This window comes from Liolophura sinensis, chromosome 1 (genome assembly GCF_032854445.1).
Source record: "Liolophura sinensis isolate JHLJ2023 chromosome 1, CUHK_Ljap_v2, whole genome shotgun sequence".
Taxonomy (NCBI): Eukaryota; Metazoa; Mollusca; class Polyplacophora; order Chitonida; family Chitonidae; genus Liolophura; species Liolophura sinensis.
The window spans coordinates 22,697,263-22,723,401 of NC_088295.1; the positions used below are offsets into that span (position 1 = coordinate 22,697,263).

The 26,139-nt window shown below is 38.1% G+C and overlaps 2 protein-coding genes across 2 annotated transcripts; one reads left to right on the forward strand and one right to left on the reverse strand.

Annotated features, from left to right (window-relative positions):
* The first annotated feature begins 752 nt into the window (after positions 1-752).
* LOC135467433 (zinc phosphodiesterase ELAC protein 2-like) lies at positions 753-14,929 on the forward strand. The gene is made up of 21 exons (XM_064745209.1): positions 753-1,103; positions 3,847-3,897; positions 4,215-4,285; positions 4,566-4,630; positions 5,011-5,068; positions 5,295-5,438; positions 5,798-5,874; positions 6,463-6,521; positions 6,735-6,795; positions 6,976-7,027; positions 7,300-7,459; positions 7,746-7,887; positions 8,600-8,682; positions 9,373-9,488; positions 9,955-10,054; positions 11,256-11,394; positions 11,876-12,024; positions 12,234-12,445; positions 13,467-13,545; positions 14,067-14,211; positions 14,741-14,929. Exons 1-21 carry the CDS (start codon positions 796-798, stop codon positions 14,915-14,917), a joined length of 2,448 nt encoding a protein of 815 aa, XP_064601279.1. The 5' UTR covers positions 753-795; the 3' UTR covers positions 14,918-14,929.
* A 22-nt stretch (positions 14,930-14,951) lies between these two features.
* On the reverse strand, positions 14,952-26,093 carry LOC135467444 (intraflagellar transport protein 70A-like). The gene is made up of 16 exons (XM_064745220.1): positions 25,956-26,093; positions 24,031-24,096; positions 23,596-23,805; positions 23,198-23,254; positions 22,883-22,951; positions 22,427-22,598; positions 21,877-22,005; positions 21,317-21,519; positions 21,028-21,093; positions 20,399-20,518; positions 19,913-19,989; positions 19,345-19,555; positions 19,012-19,083; positions 16,851-16,954; positions 15,985-16,193; positions 14,952-15,775 (listed from the first exon to the last, which is right to left on the reverse strand). The coding sequence occupies exons 1-16, from the start codon at positions 26,007-26,009 to the stop codon at positions 15,651-15,653; spliced, it is 1,944 nt and encodes a 647-aa protein (XP_064601290.1). The 5' UTR covers positions 26,010-26,093; the 3' UTR covers positions 14,952-15,650.
* Between the last annotated feature and the right edge of the window lie 46 nt (positions 26,094-26,139).

The following is a 26,139-nucleotide window of genomic DNA, read 5'->3' on the forward strand; positions in this document are numbered from 1 at the left end:
TGATATAACCATTATACTTGTAAACGTATTACTTTAGGGAAATGACGACATGAAAATGATGTGAGCATCAGGAGAAAGGTCAATAAAAATTACCTCTAAAATATGTTTACTTCTGTTTTTAAAAGCCTGTTTCGCTGCATTAAATCACTTAAATGCATACACCTTACAGCGCATCACTGCTACCAAGAGCAAACTTTGTACACAAATCTTGAACAACGCCGAGACTACTGGGGTCACAAAGTTACAGAGTTACATTCCGCAACTAACATCACGTCACCTCTTTTTCTTTGCAAAGAGGGTAAGAGAAAATAGTGCTGGAGGTCTTTTCACCAATATAATAAGTAATTTAAACGTTTTTCTTACGTTTAATGTTTCAAAATGTTTAGGTTGATATTAAATTCGTTGTCTAAAAGCTATAGAAAGTAAAGGCGATCATAACATATACTTCTACTTCTGAAACAAGCCTATGATTAAATACGGTACCGTAAAGATTAAGTTGGTGCGAGACATATAACTTGCAAATTTTCCAGCAACCTACTTTCATTTTGAAAAAATTGCAATGTTGTTTACATGACAGTTCTGTCCTGTACCAAACAGTTGGTACTAAACATTGTCGTTGTCTAGCCTTTGATTTCCAGGCTTGTGAAGTGAAGCTTAGACGCTGTTGAATGAAGTTATTCCCCTTGTGTAATGCGCTCTTTTGAAATTAAAGATAGAAAGCTTACAATCGGCATCAACAAGCATGGGTATAGGTTGATATGTTTTCATTGGTTTTGTTACCTTACCTTTCATCAGATGCATCGTCTGAGAATATCTGTTAGCGCTACTGAGTACAGCAGGCTGTGTGTGGAATATCTGAAGCCTCATGTGCTCATCCAGTTGGGTGGCATTCGCCTGAGACACGACAAACTGTTCCGCTTGTTAGAAACCATGCCAAAAAAGGTGGAAGGTCCACGCGAAACCTTACGTCATGTAAAGTACAGGGCGAAGCGAGCAGAAGGCGGCCATAAAATGCCAGCACCTTCACGAATTGATGTTCATGTAGTAGGCAGTGGTGCCAAAGGAAATCCCAGATCTTTGGTTATATCAACAGATTACTCCAGGTACATGTATAAGGTCTATAGATATAATATGTATATGTACATGTATAAACTCTATTCTACCTCTCTCATCAATGGCAGTGTGGTCGCTGTGAGTTCAAGTGCAGCTCATGTTGGCTTTCTTTCCGGTCATACTAGGAAAGGTCTTCCAGCAACCTGCAGATGGCCTTCGGTTTGCGGACAGTCCTTGAAACTCAAATGAAAATACAATTTCATTTTCAAGTACTTGAAATTCCTTAAGAAAGACAAATACACCTGAAAACTCCTTGAAAATCTTAGTTTGTCCCAAACTTAAATATTGTCTGCTGACCCCAGATTCTGTATATCTGGAGCTTGCTGATAATTCTCCCATAATCTCAGCTTCCGCTGGCACTCAACATTGTCGCAAATTTAGAACAGTTTTTTAAATTGGCGATAAAATTTGAAAAAATGCTAATGTTTTTGGCGACAAATTTATTTACTAAGAAAAAATACAAACGTTATACAAAATCTACCATGAGAGTTTTTCTGGGGTTTTTTGCAGATTTTTGTAATTTTTCTTATGAAAATAATCCACTTACTTTCATTTCAAACAGCCTCATCTCGACAAAACAAAAACAACACAGTTGTTTGGTGATTACTTGACAGAGATCTACAAAGGGGGTTCAGCATTGTTGCAAGTTGATTTACATTAAATAATGCTTGAAATCATTTTTCTTAAATAACGAATGAGAATCTTGTCATTTTAGGGGATGCCTTTCATTGCCAGTTGTAAAGGAAAAAAGTATCAAGGGAAATAAATCAAGATAGAGTTACCTCTGTAAATGAAGTTACATCCCATGAAAAATTTAAACTTTTCCACTTTTCCAAATTATTTTTTTTTTTGGGATCCGAAGTAAATTAAATTTTTCAGAATATGTGCCGTTACATAAATGTGTACACCGTCTGGTTTTCTCCTGTCAGACTGTTATTCCAGTATACTGATCATAATGTTGCATTTAAATAAACTGAATGTACAAATTAATTTTATAGCAAATTTTTCTGATAGAGGAAATTACATTTTACTAGGATCCTACATATAGGTTGAAAACAGGATTGATTGTTTTTTTCTCAAAAAACAAAAACATGCAGCCAAGCATTGGTCCATTATTTTGATGGCAATTGTTCTAAATGTAACGTTTGATAAACTCCAGATATATCCGGAAGAGACCAAACTGATTCTAGCAGCTACACCAAGGCAGATAAAAGTGAATTACAGAAGGAGACCTATAAGCAGCCAAGCATTGGTCCATTATTTTGATGGCAATTGTTCTAAATGTAATGTTTGATAAACTCCAGATATATCCGGAAGAGACCAAACTGATTCTAGCAGCTACACCAAGGCAGATAAAAGTGAATTACAGAAGGAGACCTATAAGAGTCATGGCTGCTAAGGAAGTATGGCTAAAGAAAAATAGTATTTACAACAACATCTGATGAGTGACTAAAGTGACTGGCTAAAAAAAATACTGACTCAGAGGAAGCCCTTCATAATGATATATGGCGTCATTTTTTTTGACTGAGCCAAGGCCAGGTCAAAGAATGTGTTACATCACAGAGGTGAAGGGCAGATATTTCTTGCAAAAGCAAGCATGCTATTCAATAGATATGCATGCAAATTACAACATCTATAATTCAGACTTAAAATATAGTCTATAATTTGCACCATGGTATGTTTAAACTAGCCTTGAAAAAAACAAAACTCCTGGAAAACTCCTTGAAATCTCCTTGAAAACTCCTTGAATTTCATTTTCATATACCTGTACGAACCATGGCTCTGCCCGATTTCCTCCCACCATAATGTTGGCCACTGTTATATAAAGAATTATTCTTGAATATGGGATGTAACACACTCATCAAATAATCAGGTCATTTATATTCTTATCTAGCTCCATGGTCTGATGTATGGCATTATTGTGTTATTCTGATTTGACACCTGGGAGGAATATGAGCCAAACTTGCTCTGTAGGGCTGTGATTACGTATACTATCGCAGTCCTGTCTTGTTTTCATAAGTTTACCTTGAACAGCTCTGTACTTTCCTTGCTGGCATTTATATACTACTGCTGGGCACCAAATAATTTGTTTGCACATAGTCATAGTGGTCTCAGCTGTCAAATCCAGGTAGGTGTTCCCATGTGTCATCACTAATAAATCCACACAGGCATGGAACTAGTGGAAACTGCCGTGTTTGAATGCATGTAATAATGTAAACACTAACAGGTGTTATATTCGTGCCAGTTGACACAGTGTAAAATCTGAAAAGCAGAAAAGCGGCCAGTGCAGTACACACCCAAGATGTAACCAACACCACTGTGCTCCTGAAGTTATGCCAGATCGATAGGACCCTTGATTCCCATCTGGCAGCTTTTCAGATTGTGCTGCTATTTCTTGTGTTTGGTCTAGAACCACAGTAAATGCTTCTGTTCAGTTTTGAATTACCAAGGTGAGGACCATGAAGGTAATGGCATTCAGAAGTTAGTCAGAGTCAGATGACACTTTGCAAAATCTTTCATTTGCAGTCAGATGATGTTATACCAAGTATGTTTCATATTCAGATATCATCACTGAAGTCTGTCAAAGTAAAAGACATTGTATATATATATATATATATATATATATATATATATATATATATATATATATATGCCAAATCACAACATGATGAAGACCAAGCTTTTTTGTATTCATCTCACTTGTGATAAACCCTGGTGCAAATTTAATTACAGGTACTTGTTTAACTGTGGAGAAGGTACACAGCGGATAGCCCAGGAGCACAAGTGAGGGACAAGTTATAATCATTTATATTTCAGTGGAACATAAGATCAGCTATAGTATGTGTTTTTGTTTAGATTTGCACTTCTAGGTCAGTACTTGAAACCTTGCATGATAGCAGTTAAAGTAACAAGTATGAAGATGTAGGCAAAACCTGTAAATGTAAAATTCCATTTTTGAAAATAAAAAATATATTAGTTTTTAGTCTTATGAAGACCCAGTTCTGTTGGTAAGGAGGAATCCTGTACTGTATATTTGTCATTTATTGTCTTTCATCTTTGAATCCTTTTAATGTACATGTAATAAATGATATTTGTTTTAGAATTAAGCTGTCAAAATTAGAGAACGTCTTCATTACACACAAGTCATGGGAGAACCTAGGTGGCTTGCTTGGTAAGATACGCAATTGTCATTAATTTTGTCAGAATCCTAAATATTTTTGTCAGAACCCTAAATATAATAGAACATGGTACTGGCATTTTGCTAGCCACTAAGTGGACTACATAAACATTTAGTAAACTGTCTAATTGTGCATTTTGCCTGGCAGAATTACCCGGCAGTACTTTTTCTGGTTTCATGAAAGAACTAACGTGAACAAAAAATATTAAAATGGTGCAAAACAGGTACATGGCATAAAACAAACAGTGATATTGTTTGACGTGTTATTTTGCAGGCATGGCCCTGACATTGGAAAGTATCAATGTTCCTCAAATAACTCTGCATGGGCCTGATGGAATAGTAAGTACCAGCAATATTATTACCTTCCCTGACTCATTACATGTACATAATGGTGTCTGACAGATATGTTGGGCATACACTTTAAATGATTTAAGGTTAATTTATTTGATTAGTAAGATTTACTGTTTGTTGCCTAACATCTGACTCATTTCTGAGTCAAATGCTGACAATTGTTAATGCATTATGGCAGCATTATTGCAAGTTTTGGGCTACTATATAAGATAGTAATAATCTGATGGCTAATGCCAAAGTAAAGTGCGTAAAATAGTATGATTTTAAGCTCTTTGGTGGAAACATTGTCATTCTGACTGTATGAAACAGATCTTTATTTGAGAATCATGTGGAAAAGCGAAAATGAAAATTATTTTATTTTTTTACAGGAAAAAGTTGTTCACATGGCCAAATCCTTCAATTCTCAACATTCAACTATAAAACTTGGTAAGCCTTTAATTGGGTTGTGAAGTTTGGTTTTATTAGTAACTTTCTTCTACATTTTTTGGTGTATGTGTTTGGACTGATAGAAGTGTAATTTTTGAAAACTGCTGGAAGTGCATTGTCTTCTTTCTGGAAAAATTGAATAAGTATAGATGTGTGAAGTACGTTGTTATGATAGTTTAATGATATTATCACTATTAAGTCCTTGTGTTGTTTTTTGAATTGTCAGAAAAGAAGGCTTTGACTGATGGCAGATTTGAAGACACAGCTGTTGTTATTGACTATGTTGTTCTGTGGAAAGACAAGGTCTATGATAAACTACCCATGGAGATGTCACAGGGGGAGTCTGGGAGGAGGGGCCATGACTTGTCTGGTGAGGGAGAACACTGTGTTCACACCATTGCAATCTGCTGGAAATGTAGATGCAATAATGTTTCTGAAGTTAACTTCAACTGTATCTACCCTATTGTGCTATTTTCTTTCTTTTATTTTTTTCTGAAAATCAGTCTGTTCTTTATAGATACATGTATACTTTGTACTTCTGCTCTACATCAAGCTTGGTGGGACACAAAATTTTTTTTTTGGTGTGTCCAGATATTTATTTACATTTAATATTATCATGAAATGTCAAGTGATTTTTATAGTGAGGCCAGTGTACAATAATGCAGGAGCACTGAACAACTTCAGTGGCACAAATTGAATCAAGACTTAGTTCTGTCTTTTTCACCACAGGTCCAGCTCCATCCAAAAGACTGAAGATTGAAAATTCACCTGCTGCGCAGGATTGTATTGTGGCTTACATATGTAAGGTGTGTTACCATTACATTTGTTACATCCAAACAATCTTTTGTGGGTAAAATGCGTGAGATGCGAAGAAAAATTTGTGTTTATAGCGCACATGTACAAATTACAGGCATAGCTAACTGCTTATGTTGTACTCTGAGCATTGGCGGCTTATAAGAGGGAAAGCAATGTTAAACAAAATGTTAGGGGTGGTTTCTCAAGAAGTGTAGCATGTGGTGACCTAAAGTTTTACCTGCATACATGCACAAAGCACAATGATGCAAGGGGATGTTCCATCACTGATTCTCTGCGTGTATATTAATTACTGTAAATTACCAAATTCACAACTTCAGGACTTGAACTGAAGTCTTGCATTCAGGTGTCTCTACAGGGGAGCTCTTTGGTACCCTTGCGACCAAATCAGTGTTAATTTGTGTTGTAAAGCAGAATAAGCTTTGATGGCATATAGTTATAAGAAAGTGTCATGAGGCTTGTATGGAACATTCCACATGCCAATACATCTATCTTCTGATATAACCTTCAGTTTCATTAATTTTAAATTATATATGGAGCAATTTCTTTGCTATTTTCTATGATTTGTGTCTATTTTTCAGCCTCATCCACCTTTGCGAAAGCTGAATATAGAAAAATGTGTTGAATTGGGAGTTCCAAGGTAATGTCACAGTCAGCTGACAATCTGTTTCAATCAAAATGCCATAGTTAATTGATACGCTTCTTATTTTTCTTAAATTCTCAACAACTGTAATCCTGTACATAATTGAGCATAGTTCACTGTTTCATGTATCTCTGATCAAGTAGACGTAAGACTTTAAATTTGTGTACAGTTGATCAGCTTTCACTAATACTCTGTTGTGTTTGTTAACAGCGGACCAATGTGTGGGAAATTAAAGGAAGGAGAAGAAATAACTTTAGGGGATGGAACTGTGGTAAATGAACAATCATTTGTCTTTGTGTTGTTTTATCTTACAATGTCAGCATACTAGTAAAGTTACACACAAGCTAAAGAAGTTTCATGAGTAAAAAAAGGTTTAATAACTTTAATAAGTGTTGTAGTATTCTAATATTTTTATCAGATTTGAAGATGAAGTTTGACTGCTTTATTCCAGATAACCCCAGATCAGGTACTCAGTAAGCCAGAAATCAGCAAAGCCATCATAGGTGAGTTTTCAGAAGAGAATCACAATATAGTGTCCAGTTTAACCTGTATCCATGGTTGCTTATAAATTTAAGGCTTAAGATGTTTACATTTGCTTTTCATAGATGGCATATAAGCCCTAGCCTGCCTCTCTCAAATGAGGAACTTCTTTAAGGTTCTGGCTTGTAACAGATAGTTACAGTCATTCCTAACATAACTGTTTCCAGATGAAACACAGGTGAAAACTGTATGATTGTGTAACTGAGAATGCCAGTGATAGATTGTTTATCTTCAGTGTTGGAGTGCCCCAGCCTAGAATTCCTGAAGCCTGTATTGAACTGTGAAGCGTTTCATCGGTTGCAATCTGCAGACGCTGATGACTCACCAAACCTTATAGTGCACATGACCCCAGCTAGTATCCTGGAGTCTCCCGAGTACCAGGCTTGGATGAACAGGTGTGTTGTTTACCGTGGATACTGTGGATTAAATGGTCAGTCAGGCGTCACACCTGGAAGACCCAAATGTTATCAAACTATGTGTGCAGAGATTCTGTTCGCAAGAAGAACAAAATACAGATGTACATAGATTATTAAAGAATTGATATTTATGGATTCTTACAGTATTTCTTGTATACAATTTCTTGTTACAATTTGTATGCATTGACCTTTAAGAAGCTTGCTTAAAGCTTAAGAAATAATCTTGAAATGTGGAGATATGCATGATGGAATGTTTGTTTTTCAGGTTTGGGACTGAGACAAATCACTTGGTAATAAATGAGAACACATCAACCATTGCTTTTGAGGGGATGTATAGAATCCAGGCCATGCTGAACCTGATTGAGCCTAGGATCTTCCCTCTTTTGCCACATCAAATAGACAAGGAGGTAACAGTGCAGAGTCTGGTCAGCCCTTTTTACACACAGTCATTGTGTTTATTGAAATAAAACAGGATGATTACAAAGTCAAATACTTCTACTATCCATTCATCCTGGGGCTATTATATACTGTATATAATAGTCCCAGATTCATCTTATAATTTCATTAAATAAATCTGCGGGATGTTTTTCTGTTTTTCTGCCTGTCATACTTGTGATGTAATGTTAAGCGCATTATGCTCTGGAACACTTGAATGAATGCAAATGACCTACTGTTTCCCATTTTGCTCCATTGTGAGAGTTTTATTGATCTCTTGTGGTATTTTGAGGTAGGATGGTGCCCTACTGCATGCAATTCATTTTCAGCACCAAAAGTAACATTTAATGGCTGTGATTTGGCTCCAAAATTTCACCTTTTGTGGAAGTTTTAGGGCAAATACTTTGTGTGGGTCTGTTGATCAGTGAGCTCTGTCATAGCCTGTATGACAAATAACTATCCTAGTGACCTTATTTATTTGATTGGTGTTTTACGGCACGCTCAAGAATATTTCACTTATATGACGACCAGCATTATGTTGGGAGGAAACTGGGCAGAGTTTTGATCATCCGCAGGTTTCTGCCACATCTTCCCACATATGACTGGAGAGGAAGCCAGCCTGTATATTGATCTTATCTAAGAAGACAATTTTAGACAATAATAGTTTGCCTTTGTCTGTTGTAGAATCTACCTCCTGACCGTGGCAATGTTATAATGGGCAGAACCAACCTGGTGTATCAGTACAGGCCAAGTAAAGGCTTCTGCAGGTAATACACTGCTTTGTGGTGAATTAAAAACTGTGAAAGCTGTACAGAAATTTGTGCTTAATGAGCATATATTAATTTATGCATTAAGGTGGGGAACTGCTGATTGTACATTTATTTATATTCCTAAAGGGTCAAATTTCTGAGTGTAATGAATTCATAAAATATATGTGATCTTGGTCACTTTTAACATTTAACTTTTCCTGCGTGTTGGAAACAATATATTTCACTGTGTGAGTGTTTGCAATTTTGGATTTATTTCAAAAGCCAAACATATTGACACAGTCAAATGAACAGTTTTGTATTCTTGCAAAATTGTATCCAATTTCATTTTGTAATGTTACTTTTGTTCTCGATGAGGAGCCTCCATGGGCGAGGGGGTTAGAACTCAGGCACAGCAAGTTCCCCACCAATGCAGGTGCCTCCCAGCAATGCTGTCATTGTGAGTCCAGCTCATACTGGCTTCCTCTCCAGCGGTAAGTGGGAAGGTCTGCCAGTAACCTGTGTATGGTCATGGGTTTCCCTTGGACTCTGTCCGGTTTCCTCCCACCGTGCTGAATGATGTATACTTGAGTACGGTATAAAACACCAATCAAGTAAACAAGCAAATTTTATTCTGGATACAATAAGCTAGTTAGTTTTAGCTAGTTTAGTTTCTGACTTAGTTTTATCGAATTTACATTTGCATTTTAGGGACCTATGTGTGGAACTTGATAATGGGAAATGTGTTGAGGCAGCCAAAGAAAAGCTAGATGTATTAGAGGAGCTGGAGAAACTGGACCAGGCCAAGCTGACTGTGACCAGCAGTGGTAAGATAGTTCATTGGGTGTGGGTCATTTATTGCCTGATTTCTGAGTTCATATTGAAATATTCAACCATTCTGATAAATCAGTTTCCTAAACTGAGATTTGCTTTAATTGTACTTGGTTGAGTGTGGATGGAGTAGAACTCCAGAACAGCAGAGAGCCTGACATATTGTAAACAATGTTTACCATGATTGCTAGTCAGGTGTATATAGAGAGAATATAGAAAATGTGTATGCATATACATGTATATTTAACAGAGTGTTAAACTCCATGAAAGTGAAAGTAGTTGAGATCCATATCAAATTAACCAATCAACGGGAGGTGCTCTTTTCCCATCCTGATAACAGGAAGGGGCTGGTAGCCAATGTAAGCGTATGTTCTGTTAAATCAGTCGGATGTAAGGTCTCATTGCTTAAATGTATGTCAGACACTATTAATAATTTGTTAATCTTTTTTTATACTTTGTCAGAACCTGAGGAGCCCTCCTACCCTGAGGTGATATTTCTGGGCACTGGTTCCTCCATACCATCCAAAGTTAGAAATGTCTCCTGTATCCTGGTACAGACAGAGTAAGTTTGATCTTTGTACTGCAAAGCTCTTCAAATAATATTTTACCTGAAGAATCATCCGGGAGTAGATTGACACACCACAGCAAGCTACAGATACAAGGATTACAATAACTGCTGTAAGAAATAAAGCCATTCACCTGACAGCCATAGTCTTAGTTTTAGTATTTGCTATGATACTTCACTGGTGACAATTTTTGTGAATATGCTTGCTTATTGGTGCTTATTTGTTGAAAGCTTTTAGTTTATTTAGTTCACCATATGACCTGTCTATAGTTGTAGTCAATATCTGTGATCGATGTGATATCAGTGGCATAAGCTGACCATTATACCGTGATTTCCCATGCTTTCCGTGGCCATAGAGTTGCTCTTTAGGTCTAAGTGTCAGTTTGTTACATTGTTTCAAACAGGACAGGTACATGTTGCTGCACTGTGGAGGGGCACTACAGTCAGAGGCTGGAGAATCTCACTGCTGAATTTGTCTATGTTTGAGACAGGACAAGTACATGTTGCTGGACTGTGGACGGGCACTACAGTCAGAGGCTGGAGAATCTCACTGCTGTGTTTGTCTATGTTTCAGACAGGACAGGTACATGTTGCTGGACTGCGCACGAGCACTAAAGTCAGAGGCTAGAGAATTTCACTGCTGTGTTTGTCTATGTTTCAGACAGGACAAGTACATGTTGGCTGGAGAATCTTGCTGCTGTGTTTGTCTTTGTTTCAGACAGGACAGGTATATGTTTCTGGACTGTGGACAGGCACTACAGTCAGAGGCTGGAGAATCGCACTGCTGTGTTTGATTCAGACAGGACAAGTACATGTTGCTGGACTGTGGACGGGCACTACAGTCAGAGGCTGGAGAATCTCACTGCTGTGTTTGTCTATGTTTCAGACAGGACAGGTACATGTTGCTGGACTGCGCACGGGCACTAAAGTCAGAGGCTAGAGAATTTCACTGCTGTGTTTGTCTATGTTTCAGACAGGACAAGTACATGTTGGCTGGAGAATCTTGCTGCTGTGTTTGTCTTTGTTTCAGACAGGACAGGTATATGTTGCTGGACTGTGGACAGGCACTACAGTCAGAGGCTGGAGAATCTCACTGCTGTGTTTGATTCAGACAGGACAAGTACATGTTGCTGGACTGTGGACGGGCACTACAGTCAGAGGCTGGAGAATCTCACTGCTGTGTTTGTCTATGTTTCAGACAGCACAAGTACATGTTGCTGGACTGTGGAGAGGGTGCACTAGGACAGCTGTATCATCATTTCGGTCAAAGCGTGGGAGATATACTGGAGAATCTCACTGCTGTGTTTGTCTCTCATATGCATGCAGACCATCACCTGGTAAGAGATTCTTTGAAACATCACATACAAATTGCAGATTTATACAGAAATACTTTACTTTTCAATTTATCCATGAAAGTTTAGGTAGGAACAGCAAAAATCAAAATGGGAAATCATAACATAAACAGTGGTGAATAATCATCTTGTTGATCGCTGCCAAATGTTTTGTTTTGGCCAGCATTTAATTTTTTTGGTGATGTTTTGGTTTTTGTCCAGATAAAGCATATCTTGGCTTTAAATTGCTACGTATGCATTTACATGTACAGTTAGAGTAAAACTGTAACAACTGACATAATGCCGTATTTTACTATCACTGTCACTGCTCTGATTTTACTCTCTGTGCTATACTTTTTTATGTTATCTCTTCCATTTTATGTATGTTTTTGTCATTGCTGTGGTATTTTATGCTATAAATTCTTGTATTTTACTCAGGTGCCTTATTGTTTGCTCTTCTCATTCATTTGGCTATTTATTTTTGCAGGGAATGTTCGGCGTGTTGGAGGCTCGTAAAGAGGTGCTCGAGGCTCGCGGTAAACCTCACACCCCAGTGCTATTGTTAGCACCTATACAGATGACAAGGTGGCTCAAATTTTACAGTCAGCAAATCAAAGAATCACATAGCTATATCAGGTGAGCTGCAGTGATTCTGTTACAGATGTCAAATGACACATATACTCTTGATGGATGTAAAATGACAGGTGAACTGGAATAGATGTAAAATAATACATATTACATTTTGGTGTGGAAATGGTTTCATGCACTGTATACAGGATGGGGTACAAGGAAAGTATCTGGCTCTGTTACATTTGTTACACCTGTAATATGCTGCCTGTCTGCAGACTGGTGGCCCTTCAGGACTTACTGCCTCACCAGCTAGACAGGACCCAGACGATGTGTAACGCTGTACTAGAAGAGACCGGACTGCGTGAATTCCTACCTGTGATGGTGGAGCACTGCAAAAACGCATTTGGTGTGTGTCTGACACATCAGCGTGGCTGGAAGTTGGTCTACTCTGGAGACACCATGCCCTGTAACAGGCTGGTCCAGGCAGGTAAATTAACAACCCATTTCTGGTTTCAAGATTACCGAAAGATTGTTGATTCAACAAATATTTTGTTGCCAGAATTGGTTGTTAATCAGTTACCTATTTAACTATACGAGATATTAACCAGTGTATCAATTATGTAATGTTGTGCGTTTTTGTTTCATTCAAAGTTGCCACTACTTGAACCTTGATCCGTGTATGTGATTTCAACATTTTTATCTTTGTGTGGTGGATGTTTTGTTCTGATGATTAAGATCTTTTCATTTGGGACCATTTTTAAATGGTAAAAAGCTGAGTGTTCATTTGTTCACGAGTTGTTGATCTGTGTGTTTATTCAGTTTCATGAGTTAGTTGCTGTTTTTGGTCGGTTTGCTTTTTCATGAGATGTTGCTGTGTGTATTTGTTCAATTTCACAAGTTGACGCTCTGTGTGTGTGTTGCTGTGTTCGTATATTTTCTCAAGATGTTGCTGTGTTTGTACAGTTTCACGAGATGTTGCCGTCTTTGTACATCTTCCCTGAGATGTTGCTGTCTTTGTTCAGCTTCACGAGAGGTTGCTGCCTTCGTTCAGCTTCACAAGATGCTGCTGTCTTTGTAGAGTTTCATGAGATGCTGCCGTGTTTGTACAGTTTCACAAAATGTTGCTGTTTGTACAGTTTCATGAGATGCTGCTGCCTGTACAGTTTCACAAGATGTTGCCGTGTTTGTAGTTTCATGAGATGTTACTGTGTTTGTACATTTTCATGAGATGCTGCTTTCTGTGTACAGTTTCACAAGATGTTGCCGTGTTTGTAGTTTCATGAGATGTTGCTGTGTTTGTACAGTTTCACGAGATGTTGCCGTGTTTGTAGACTTTCATGAGATGTTACTGTGTTTGTACATTTTCACGATATGCTGCTGTCTGTGTACAGTTTCACAAGATGTTGCCCTGTTTGTAGAGTTTATGAGATGTTGCTGTGTTTGTACAGTTTCACGAGATGCTGCTGTCTTTGTACAGTTTCACGATATGTTGCTGTCTTTGTTTAAAGGTGAGGACTGTGACCTGTTGATACATGAAGCCACGATGGAAGATGACCTGGAGGAGGAGGCCAAGTACAAAACACACAGGTAACACTGATGATTGTCTCTATGGCCTTTTGCACATTCTAATGTTCGTTGAAGATCACAGGCTTTCCATTATTATGGTGTGCAAGTCTGTCACATGTGGGAAAGTTTATAGTAACTTTCCAGTGGTCAGTGGTTTTCTCCAGGCACTCAGGATTCCTCCACCCATATAACTGACCTCTTGAGTATGTTATTTTAAGGATTAAGATCAGACCACATATCTGCTAACAGTTGTGTAACATACTTACATAAACCAGTCTAATCCGCTACCTCTGGTAACCCGAGATGACAAACAAGAAGACTGCGACATCACTCAATACTGACAATCAGTGCAGGTTTTTCAAACTGTCAAAAGGAAATCCCAGCTATGTCATTTATAAGAGGGGAGGATAAGAGCCCCATTCACTAATTGTTTTGGACATTGCTAGTAGCGTTGTAATTTAATTAACATGTACTTTTAATAAAAGGTTTGCCTTAAAAGCAAACTCATAACTACCTATATCTTTGCTCTGTATTTGGACCAGTACAACCTCCCAGGCCATTGATGTTGGAATCAGGATGAAAGCCAAGTTCATCCTTCTCACTCACTTCAGTCAGCGCTATTCCAAGATTCCAGTTTTCAACGAGAAGTTCACAGATAAAGTTGGCATTGCCTTTGACAATATGAGAGTACGTGGTTCCATTTTTACGGCTAGAAATACACGTAGTACAACTAACGTTTGTTGACACGAGATTCGTCTAAAAAGGTATCATCCTTTAGTGGGATATTTGATTTAATCTGAACAGTGTTTAATTGAAACTAGTAAAAATGCATGCGTTCACACGACCATGTGGCCAAGCCGGTTATAAGCGAGTTCAGTGATTTGACCGTTTATAGGGTCACATTTAAGCTGGTTTAGTTATTGCAATGTCATCCTGACCTCCACATGTCCTGGGCATTTGATCTAGTTACCATTCACGTCACAGATAAACCAACCTGAAAGTAGTTGAAAGCCACATCACTAGCTGGGGCAAATAAACAAGAAGAAAATTCATGCTAAGAAGCAGAATTGCGCATTACATGTTTGATGGAGTATTGATAATGAGAAAACCATTTGATGGGTGATTTTCAGTACATCATTATTATTGTCTGTGTGTGTGTCTGTATTTAATGCTGCCATATACTAGGTTTTGTAAGTGACTTTCTGTTGTGCTTTAGGTGAGTCTGAAGGACTTGAGCACCTTACCACTGTTCACACCAGCACTAAAGGCCATGTTTGCTGAGGAGTATGCCTTACTGGAGGAGAAAACCTTAAAAAGAAACCTGAGCAAGAAAAGGGTTGCAAATGATTCTCAGAAACTAATGAAAGACTTTTTAACAGAAAGTAATTCATGACAGTAACCTTTCAGATGTGTGAATAAATGAGGTATGAATTTGTCTGTGTTATGGTCTGCTGTTAACTATGGCTTGCACAACTTCAGCAGATATATCCTTGGGTAATGAAAGCAATTAAAACAGTTGCTTTTGTCACAAAAAAAAGCCTTTTAATTGAGCAGACTGAACAGAAACTGACTTACACAGCTTTGGACGGATTAAACAAAATCACCATTCATTCATTTAAGCATGTGCAGATATACTACAGGTACAGTGAAATGTATTACAAAAGTATTACCAACTGATTGATGCTGTGTAGCTTTTTTACCTCCAATGAAATAGTCAATTCCTTTTGAAATGACTGACAGGTAATAAATGTATGTTGAAACTGTTGTTTTAGATACATGTCATTTTTTGGAAAATAAATTAGATTCACACAGATCCATTTGTGAATATTAGATATACATTTATTTATGTGTGGGTTAGACGAGGATTATGCAATATAGTTGGAGCCATACTCTGAGCCAAACATTGTCTGACTTACGCAGCACACGCCTCTAATTCAAGGTATCTGGGTCAAATACCTGTGTGACGAACAATATATCTCTGATAGGTACTATGAAATATAGAACACCCATAGTATATGTGCTAATCTGTTTTTTCATTGGCTAAGGATGTCAAACGAGAACTGGAGGTACATGTACGTGCCAAGTCCATGTGGTTCGTCGTCTGGGATGTGGCTGTCTTGTAGCTTTCAGTTCAACTGTAGGAGAAGACTCTTGAGCAGTCTGGCCTCATAGGACACTGTGTTTTTGCCTGGGTGCCTGGGTTCCTCTTCCAATGGCTGCTCTATCAATGCCTTCACATCACGGCCATACACTGAAACAACATTGCAATATTACATCCTGTATCTGCCTGATTGGTATTGGGCGCTGGGCGAGACTTTTTCACTCCAAAAATTTTTTTTGCTAACTGTTGGATGAAAAAGTCATCCTTTAAACAGGACTTTAAAAATGCAAACAGGTCTTTCACTTCGTGTGACTGGGTTTTTTTGTACATGATGTGTGTGTGTATTACAGTACACTTACTTTCACAGTGCTCGAGAAACTGTATACACTCCTGTATCACCGCATCTCTCATCATGATCATGTGTTTGGACATGTTCTCTATGAGGGAGAGGAAGCAGCGTTTAGCGTAGTACCACGTGTCAGTCCCTAACTTCTTCTGGTACGGCTCCAAGCTCTTGATCACTCGTGAGATCCCAAACTCGTAGTTTCCCTTGGCACAGTATAGTGTTCTGAAATACACCATATACTTGTGAAGATCTGTTCAGATTAAGGAAATACACCTACTGTCTTTTTACTGATGTGCTCAATGTGACCTTGACCCCTAATATACTGGTTCTAGGTATCCACCCAACGCTTCAACGATATTCTTATACTCTGCCTTGCATTATTAGATGCCTGGGGGCCTCTGTGGCTCAGTTGGTTAGGGGGCTAGCGCTGCGTAATGACCAAGGAGCCTCTCACCAATGCGGTTGCTATGAGTTCAAGTTCAGCTCATGTTGGCTTCCTCTCCAGCCGTACGTGGGAATGTCTTCCAGCAACCTGCAGATGGTTGTGGGCTTCCCCCGGGCTCTGCCTGGTATCCTCCCACCATAATGCTGGCCGCCTTCATACAAGTGAAATATTCTTGTGATTGGCGTAAAACACCAATCAAATAAATATTAGATGCCTGATAAAGACTTGAGGTCCAAGTGACCAGAGGATCTTGAGAAAGCCTGTGTGATGTACATGTACACTGATCTATACTAGTTACATCTATATCAATGAACCATTCAGTTTCTGGATGTACAATGTATACGTGCAATCCTCTCTTCTAATGAAAACAAGAAAATTATTACATGATTGCCTTGTTTACAATTGTTAGTAGCAATGTTTTGACAAAATCTTACCCTATCACAAGGTTCACAATACACAAGTGATATATCTTCTTGTCTGGGTCCACATAAGCCACTTGTTCCTCTTCCTTCTCAATCTTTCTCATCAGCTCCTCAGCCTGTGAACCGCGACACAAATCAGTCAGTTACATGAACTGTATTACACTGCATGCAGGACATGAGAAAACAGTGGTTAATGTACATTTACCATATACCTATGGCCATTACCCAACTGATACAGAGGCACCCTCTATTTTTCTGTATAGGATGGTTCGTATATCCATCCTATGAAAACAGGGACTACATTCAATGTTTACATTCAAAGCGCCCTCTACGGGAGAAAGCCCTGAAGTACCATCGAAATTTGGTGTGACATAACTACAACAACATTAAATTTTACACAAAACCTATTTAAAAGAGAAGAAAACTTACAAAATGGCACTATCAGCTGAAAAGAGCACATTTTTTTACTATCTGGTGGTGCCTGCTGCATAATTTAGCGATTTTTCCTCGCCATACACATAAAGCCTGAAAACGGCAAAGCTGGCATAAATCGCTGAGTCCATCGCGTCCTCCATCTTTAACACCCTGTAATTTATGCTGGGGGTGTGTTGCCTCTCATCCAGTGAGAGTCATTAAAACTGCGGGCTTGTTTGTGTAAACATTATGGTTTCCCAATCGCCAACCGGGAAACCAACCGGAAAGTTCTACCGGAAATGTATGAAATGCACTTCAGCAATATTCCTCCTAACACAGAAGACTTCAGGACTAGTTCTTAGGCAAAATGGAGTCGCCCACAGCAGATTTTGGCACTGAGAAGCATGCTCCCTACAGCCTTGGGGGAACTTATGTAACTTTCAAGTCCAAAACTGCCACAACTTTGATCACAGTTCCCAAATTAGCTTGTTCTATGCATCAAGCATGGTTAACACCACGGCATGGAAGCATTTATTAAAGCTCAGTGAAAATGTGACCTTCTTAGTGAAAATCCTTAACTCTGTCCCCAAAGCAACCTAAATACAAGGTCGCGCAGATAAATATTCACATGTTGATCAGTCGCATACAGTCTGTGATCTGATCTCGTTTCACTCAGGGTCATATAAATTTTGTCACATAAATTTGAAATTCAGGATTACCGTTTCCATGAACACTGTGTCTTGTCTTGCTATCTTCTGAACGTAAACAGTAAAAACAGTAAATATACTCGGTGTTCGCACACTCACGGCACAAGTCAGTAGTCCCATCATTAATTTCTACTAGTACGCCATGATCAATGTTCACTGCTTGTTTTGAAAATGTCCAATTTCATCACTGGAGCTACAGCCACACAAAATCAGTGGCTACACGGCCGCACGCGGATGATATTTTCAATTAATGCAGACTTCACTGTTGTACAGCCAAACTTTCAGTCCAGTCATCATCAAGTACTGCAGCCGTTCCTTTCAAACAAGATGTGATTTTAAACCATACCGCACAGTGAAACTTTGACAGCATAATCCACGTCTCTCTCGTGTGACGACAGAGCCCGAGGACATTCCCATGGCGTAGGGATTTGACCACGTTTTATGAAGTGGCGACCTTGCAAAGGTCTAAGCTCTTGAATGTTCATTATTCTGATTTATTTCAAATAGTTTGTCATTGAAACTAATGAAATAGAAATTTAAAGGACATAATCAAATTCGAGCTGAAGAAGTTGTGCTCATTTATAGATAAACTACATTTTGTTGGTGCAGGGTCTCTAGTTGCTGCAAGTCAGTCTACTGATTGATGAAAAAGGGTCTGCATTTTGACCACTTATTACCCAAAAATAAAGGTATATGATAAATAGATTATCATAAAAGTGCATGTTCTGCAATGCTGTATTGGCTCTTGTTGTCTGAAGTCAGCCTTACTCTTCAAACTTGGCTGATAGGACAAGCCGAAGTCAGACAACTCTAGCTGATACATCATCACAGATCACACACTGTTATGATAATCTCTATGTATTTATTAAAGGCTTCCCAATGTTTCATTTTGCATGTCATACTTAATCCCCAAACAGTTTTGCACCACAGTGTGGTAAACAGCAGTGTCTATAGTCTGAGTAGCATATCACCAAGATAAGATATAAACTGACAACAACATAATGATCATTAGTTAAAGGCAAGATATAAGAAAGTAAAATAGCTTTACTTACATCTTCATTTTGACTGGTCATGATGTAGGACACACACAGATTGGCCAGGACAATGGCACTTACATTCAGGATCTGTCAGGAAAATACTGATTAGATCAGTTCAAATAACCAAATAATGAAAGGTCAATTGTGGTTATAGAAAGTTACGTGTGGTTGCTTGCCTAACATACAGGGTCTACTGAACAAGAAGGACTGACAGTTGATAGCAAGAGGTGTACTTATGGCGAGCAATTAAAACGATACTCAAAAGCTTTACCTTAATGCAAAAATTGGTACAGTAAGTTTCATGAAAGTTAATACTCTTCACGTCAATAATATCATATAGACACTAACATTGTCATAATTTTTCTTGACGATTGGTTCATAGAATCCAGCTGCCTCCTTGTATTTGTTTTCCTGCATGAAGAGGACATGGGCAACGTTAAGCTTCCATATATCGTGTTCATTACAGAACTCAACCGACTTCCTGAAGATCTTCTCCACCTGCTGGTAATTCTCCAGATCCCAGTAGATCTTAGCCTGCTGCATCAACACTGGGATATACCTGTAACCATCCCACAATAACACATATACAACATTCTGTTCATTGATTGTTATAAACATGTGAGGGCCCAACAGCATATATATATTTACAAGGCTACAATATGTGGGCATATGGCATCTACAGACGGCCAATAGTCTACCAGGAACTTTTTTTATGACTTTAAAAAAATTACAAATAGTGTAGCTGATGCCAAGTAAGAATTCAATTATATTTCACACACAACAACTTGCGATTAATACCTATTTGTCAACATAGTCAATTTGTGCTTTTGTTCAACCTTGCTTCAGTGTACTGAACCAAAAGGTTTCTGCCTGACATCAGAAGATATTTACTTATATTATCAATCTGCTGAATTACCTCTCTAAAGCCTCATCATAATCATTCACAGCTTTCTTCACCATCTCATCATCATGATTCTGACGAGCCTCCTGAACCTGTGAGAAAGGAAGTAAAAACAAGCATGACCAGCATGCCAAAAGTTTACCCCTCGGCTGGAAACAGTTCATAATGAACTGTTTAATAACTAAAGTAAAGAAATCAAATGCACAGAACATAATGTGTCAATATTTGACTTTGGTTAGTCCTAGTCATTTTTTGGTGTTAAGGCAAAACTATTCCAGTATTATTTACCAAAGCACACTACAGACAAAAGCATTTGGTGCAAGTCCAGATTCAGCAATAGACTGACTGATACTTCATACATACATGCCTTAATATTCATATTTTTCTTCACTTCTTGTACAATTCACTAAAAGTGCAGACAGCTCAAGTCCACTTTGGTGAAGATGCCCAATTCGTTTTATCAAGAGTGATAACAGTTCCTGGAAGAGACAAACTTGTTACCTGTTTTGTGAGTTTTCTGAGGGTTTCGGTTTGCTTGGAGGCCATTTCATCCAGTTTTCTGTAGGCTTCCTCAGGTGACGTCTGCTTAGTTATCACAGCTTCCAGGAAGTCATACAGATACTGAAAACAGGAAACAAACTGCTCTCACACCTATCTCTCTTTATTTTTTTTTTCACCAAACCTGGCAATCATCAAAACACATACCAGAATAAAACATAACCAAGTTATCGCAGTTCAGAGTGAGCTAAGATTTTAACAAATTATCCAAATTAGCCAAAGAACGCAGCTCTTTCCAGTGATGCTGTGGGAACACTGTTTTGCTTTCTACATATAGCTGTGATGCAACATCAGGTTTCCAGTTTCTCTCTCTAACATGGAGCATCTCATGGCCTCGTGAGAATTCCAGGCATGTCAGAGAAAATCGCTGTGGCTGTTTTCAATTTAGATCTGTTACCACTCCTCATTTAACAAAATTAATATTATCTGCTGTCTTTTCTTTTAATGAGAAAATATTGAATCAAAAGGTTTTGATACCACTAATAGAACTACTTCGCAAATAACCAGCTTAAAGGCAAACTACATGTACATATATGTTGCTGTAGGTTGACGAAGGGATGATCGGTACTTACTGGTGTTAAATATTTGTATGTGAGGTGAGCATTCTCAGCCAGAACGTCCGCTGCTAAGTCATAATACTGAAACAAAGACATCACAATATAAACAAACTTGATATTTCTACTTGAACTCAATATGCATCAGCATGACACATATTTATCTTCAATAATGATCACAGCTTATAATACTACTGAAGACATAAACAATCAGCATCAAATGACAAATAAACGACACAGCATGCAGGCAAAGTGTGATGAACACACACAAAGCATTTGAGTAACGTCACAAATTACATTGTCATACCTCATATTTTATGTAGAGAAGCAGAAGATTGCCAAATGTTTCTGGGGGGAATGGGTTCTGCTGTAAAAGGAACTGCATCTTCTCAAAGCCTTGGGTGGGTAAGGCGTCCATGTTCATGAGGGCCTGGTTGTGCAATGTGACAGCATCTAGCTCTTCCTCTGACCGTGGGGGCATGTCCGTCAATGCCTCACATGCTGCCTCCACTGTAACAAAGCCAAAACAAAACACCCATAGTCAACAAACAAGTCCTAACTTACAACCTTAAAGACATAATTGATCTCAGGCTATTTTGTACAAAAACCAGTTACAAAATATCACAGAAGTATACAAAAACATAACAAATCCATATATGTGTTTCTAGTCACAAGTCCAAAGAACCTTCAGACAAAAAGATTCCTAAAATTTATTCATTAAAATTACCTTTTAGAATGGCTTAGTCCAGCGTAATTAAATTAAGATCCATGAATGACAAGGTTATACATCAATCACTAGGTCTTTCGCTGACAATTTCTGAATAGCACTTGAAATCCTATATATGATCAATGACTGTCTGCACTCACTGTTTCTCAACTGGTACTCTATGGCTGCCTTCAGGTTGAATGCCTCTATCAGGGCAGTCTCATGGAGGGTCAGGGTATTCCCCACACTTCTCACATCTATACCTTCAGTGGTCATCCCCACACTCAGTTCTGTTCAAACAAAACCATAAAGTAAATTTCAACACTCTGCTGGAACAACAGTTTGTTAACAGAGTAAGCCAAAATTAGTGTCAGCTCTAACCCGAACATGACGTAAAACCATGTACATAATATAGTCTTCTAAACAAAACATGCAAAGAACTTTCACTAGTTAGACTTTCAACATTATCACTCATCTCTAAACAGATCAAGTACCAAGGGCAAGATAATTTAATGATGGTTTTAAATTAGTGCCAAAAGCATCCTGATACTGTTATAAAAAAAACAATCAGTAAACTAGCCAATACTTACAAATAACAAAATGTTATTCCTATTGATTGTGAGACATTGTTTTGTACTTTATAAACAGTGAAACTTTTATATACTAACATTTAAAAATATACTGGAATAAATCATGTCAACTGACTAATACCTGGGTGTTCTCTGATACCCCTCTCAATGATGTCTGCAATGTGCTTCAGTGCAGGAGCGTACTGTTTCAACATGTAGTGACACAAGGCAATGTTGTAAGACAAGTCTGGTTGGTATCCCATGAACTGCATGGCTGTGGTAAACTTAACACAGGCTTCATCATATCGTCCTTCCTAGATAACACAAAAAGAATTGCATGTATGTAATGTATGCGTACAGATGTTTTTATTTCACAGATTTATAAAAATGACATGAAATCATAACCTTATTTGAAAAAAACAACAACAAAAAACATTAAGTGACAGAATATATGTACATAAAAAGACTGGTTTCTAATATCATCTCTTCAATTCAGTTTGCTTTACTACACAAAAAGACTTCCAGGACTAATTGATATGGTGATAAACTATTACACTACAAAGGCAATTCTATGTGCTACTTCCACATGTGTGTATACCTTGAAGAGAAGACACCCAAGGTTGATTTCAGTATCCGGATCATCAGATGGGCACTGCTCCACTAGGCTCTGAAAGCAAAAATGAACATATCTTTATAGCAACTATGAATATACCTTTATAACAAACATTTATACCTATTTAGAACAGTTTCTGAATTTGTTTCACTTTATCATACCTTATTTTGACAACTCAGCAAATTAGCTGTTAGATACCCAAAGGCAACATAAAAATCTAGACAGCAAATGCAGTTTACCCAGACAACACTAGCATGGAATTAGCCATCTATATTTAGCCTTGATGATCGGAACACTGACCTTAGCTCCTGCTAAATCTTCTTCCCCGTACTTTATGGCAGCCTGCAATTTGGTCATCTGTGAACAGAAACACAAAAACACTTGAATGCATTTCTGTACCAATTCTTTACATATGAAAAAAACAAAACAATTACTTAACCTAAGCTCAATGCTAACTGAAACTTAAACACTGGCCCAGTTTACTGGCTGAAGCAAATAAGTAAACGAATAAGATAAAGCACATACAGACAAAAGCAGCATTTCATTAACTATTACTTTAACTTGTCCTATAATATGTTTATTGGCATTTGTGCCTGCAGGTTGTACAAGACATTTTTGTATCCTTACATAAATTTGACCACGAGATGTCAGACTTTGGCAGTTTCAACCACAAATCTGACACTGAACAAATGACTTACACTTCCTGAGTACTGTGGGTTTTCTATAACACAGGCAGTTTTCATAGCCTCCTGATAGAGACAAGCTTTGTACAGAGACTGGGCATAGTACATCCTGTAGTCATCAATATCAGGGTGAAGAATGGTAAGCTGTTCATAGCAATCTGATGCATTAACAAAGTCCTGCATCTGATAGTAACAATATCCCAGCAAAGACAGACCAGCTCGAGACTGAAACATAACCAAACATAAGTTAAAACGAGTAAACTAGAGAGATTGTTGATGTGACAGCAACAGTGTACTCCTTGCTGTATAAATTCTGAAACAAAAAGAAGCAATGCAGTGAAATTCCAGTCAATAAGCAGGCATTTCATACACATACATAAGTTCATAAATAATTTTTAAACTTATTTCAGAGATTAATATTAACCGTACTTAGTATCACAAAGAAATTACCTTCTGGTGGCTTTGTAATTGCTGATTTAGCAGTTGTACAGCCTCTGCATACCTCTGGTCTCTAATCTGTAACCAACAAACTATCCTTTATAATTTGTACACCACACTTTTTTATCCCCCACAAAACATATATTCCCCATATTTTCCCACCTTTACTAAGGATACTCTGTTTTCCTCTGCACATGGATAAATGAGCACAATCATCTGTAAATACCATCTTTCATGTAGAGATTTTCCAGCCATGATGTCTAGCCCATTAGAGTTGCCAGTGGAGATGATAAGGGAGAGTGATATGTGAAAAAGTCTTGAGATTATCATGAACCTGTCACAGTGATTTTCTTCAGAATCTGCCCAAATTAATCTCCACATAAACCCTGTGGCCACTGCCATCACATAACTTACGAGTGATATGATGTTATGAAGTACTGTATAAAAATCAATGAAAAAAATTTTGTTCAACACTAGATTAAATGTATATATTCTTAAATTAAGTACTCCGCAGTTCAAGAAGCCTTTTTATTTTTGTGATGTTGCACAAACAAAATATTGCAGTTCAAAGTAAGCAAAATCATGCACACAGAATCAAAAGCTCTGCCATGTTATCAGTTTTTTCCAATCATACACGAGTTATTTCTATAAGGACAAGATGTGCCCATTTCCGATTTCATTAGCCAAACTCTGCTTTGTCCTTTAACCATATGTGGGGTACGACCAGGTATTGCAAAATCATGTCTCAAATTGCTCCATCATAGCACATTGCAGAGCCTTGTAAGAATTCCTTATTAGAAGTTGATTTAATGAATTACAAAGCACATCAAAAAAACAGGTCTGTGACCATTTAGGCCTGTTTTCACCCCTATACCTAAATAACTCAGGTAATGTTATTTGTCTTTTCTTATAACTAAAAATATATATGCAACATTCTTTACTCTTTTAAATGTTTCTATATTGATGTACATAAGCAGTATTTAATATCTACTAGTATAGCACAATACTAAGGCTAAAACCGAAGGTTATATTTATCCATTCCAATGCTGTTTGATGCTATACTCTGAGAGGAAACCGGGCTTATCCACAGCCTCAACTGCTCCGACGGTTAGTACTAGAACTAATGTACGTACCATCTTCGCAAATTCCATCCAGTTCAAAACTGGAAGTTTGTCCCTGCACCATTCAATTTAGGCCAGGCATCACTACAGCTGTGATTTGCATGAAGCAGAAACACTGGGGAAGCCCGCAACCTAATCATATTTTCCCCACATTGCCTCTGTACCTCAAAAAATACCTCCCACTTACTCACCTGAACAGGTCACTGGGCACAAATTAACTGTCATGCTACAAGATACACCAACTGCAAAGCAACAAGGTACATGTCTACTATCACACAGAATTTGGTGATTCGTGAATTATGATGATGACAACACAGTGGCCGGTGACCTGTTCAGGTGAGCCAGTGGAAGTATTCCGTTCTTAGTGATGTACAGTGGCAATGTGGGGAAAAAAAAATGATTTGGTGGCAGCTTTCCCCAATGTTTCTGCTTCACGCAGAGCGCAGTTGCAGCAACGCCTGGCCTAAATTGAACTGTGCTTTGAACCGGGTAGCATTTGTGATAATAGTATTACGTTAGTTCAGTAGCTGTTCGAGCTGAAACCTATGACCTTCTGCATATAGTTGGCATACCTTCCCGGCAGATGTACAGATTAGGTTTGTCCTTTTGTTAGTCAATGAGCACCTTCTCAGATGCTCATTGTGAAAAGCTGGTTCTTCAAGGACGTCACTCCACCATGTGAAAGCAAGCTCAACTATAAAATTGCCCTATAAAAAGTGGCCAGTAATTAGCCATGTTGTTGTTGCTCAGTTGTCAACTTTAATAACCACGTGAAAAATAAATCGCCACAAAAATGTGATGGATGCACGATATTACCATGCCGTATATTGTCGACGTGTATTCCCCTTCTTTCAACTGGATGACAGACATGTTTGAATAATGTCTTGTACACAGAAACACCGAGAAGTCAACAACCAAATCACTTCGCTGTCAGCTTTGCTTGTCAACTTTAAGGAATGTGTGCGCGAATATCGTGTAGAATTCTCCCCGTTGTGGACCA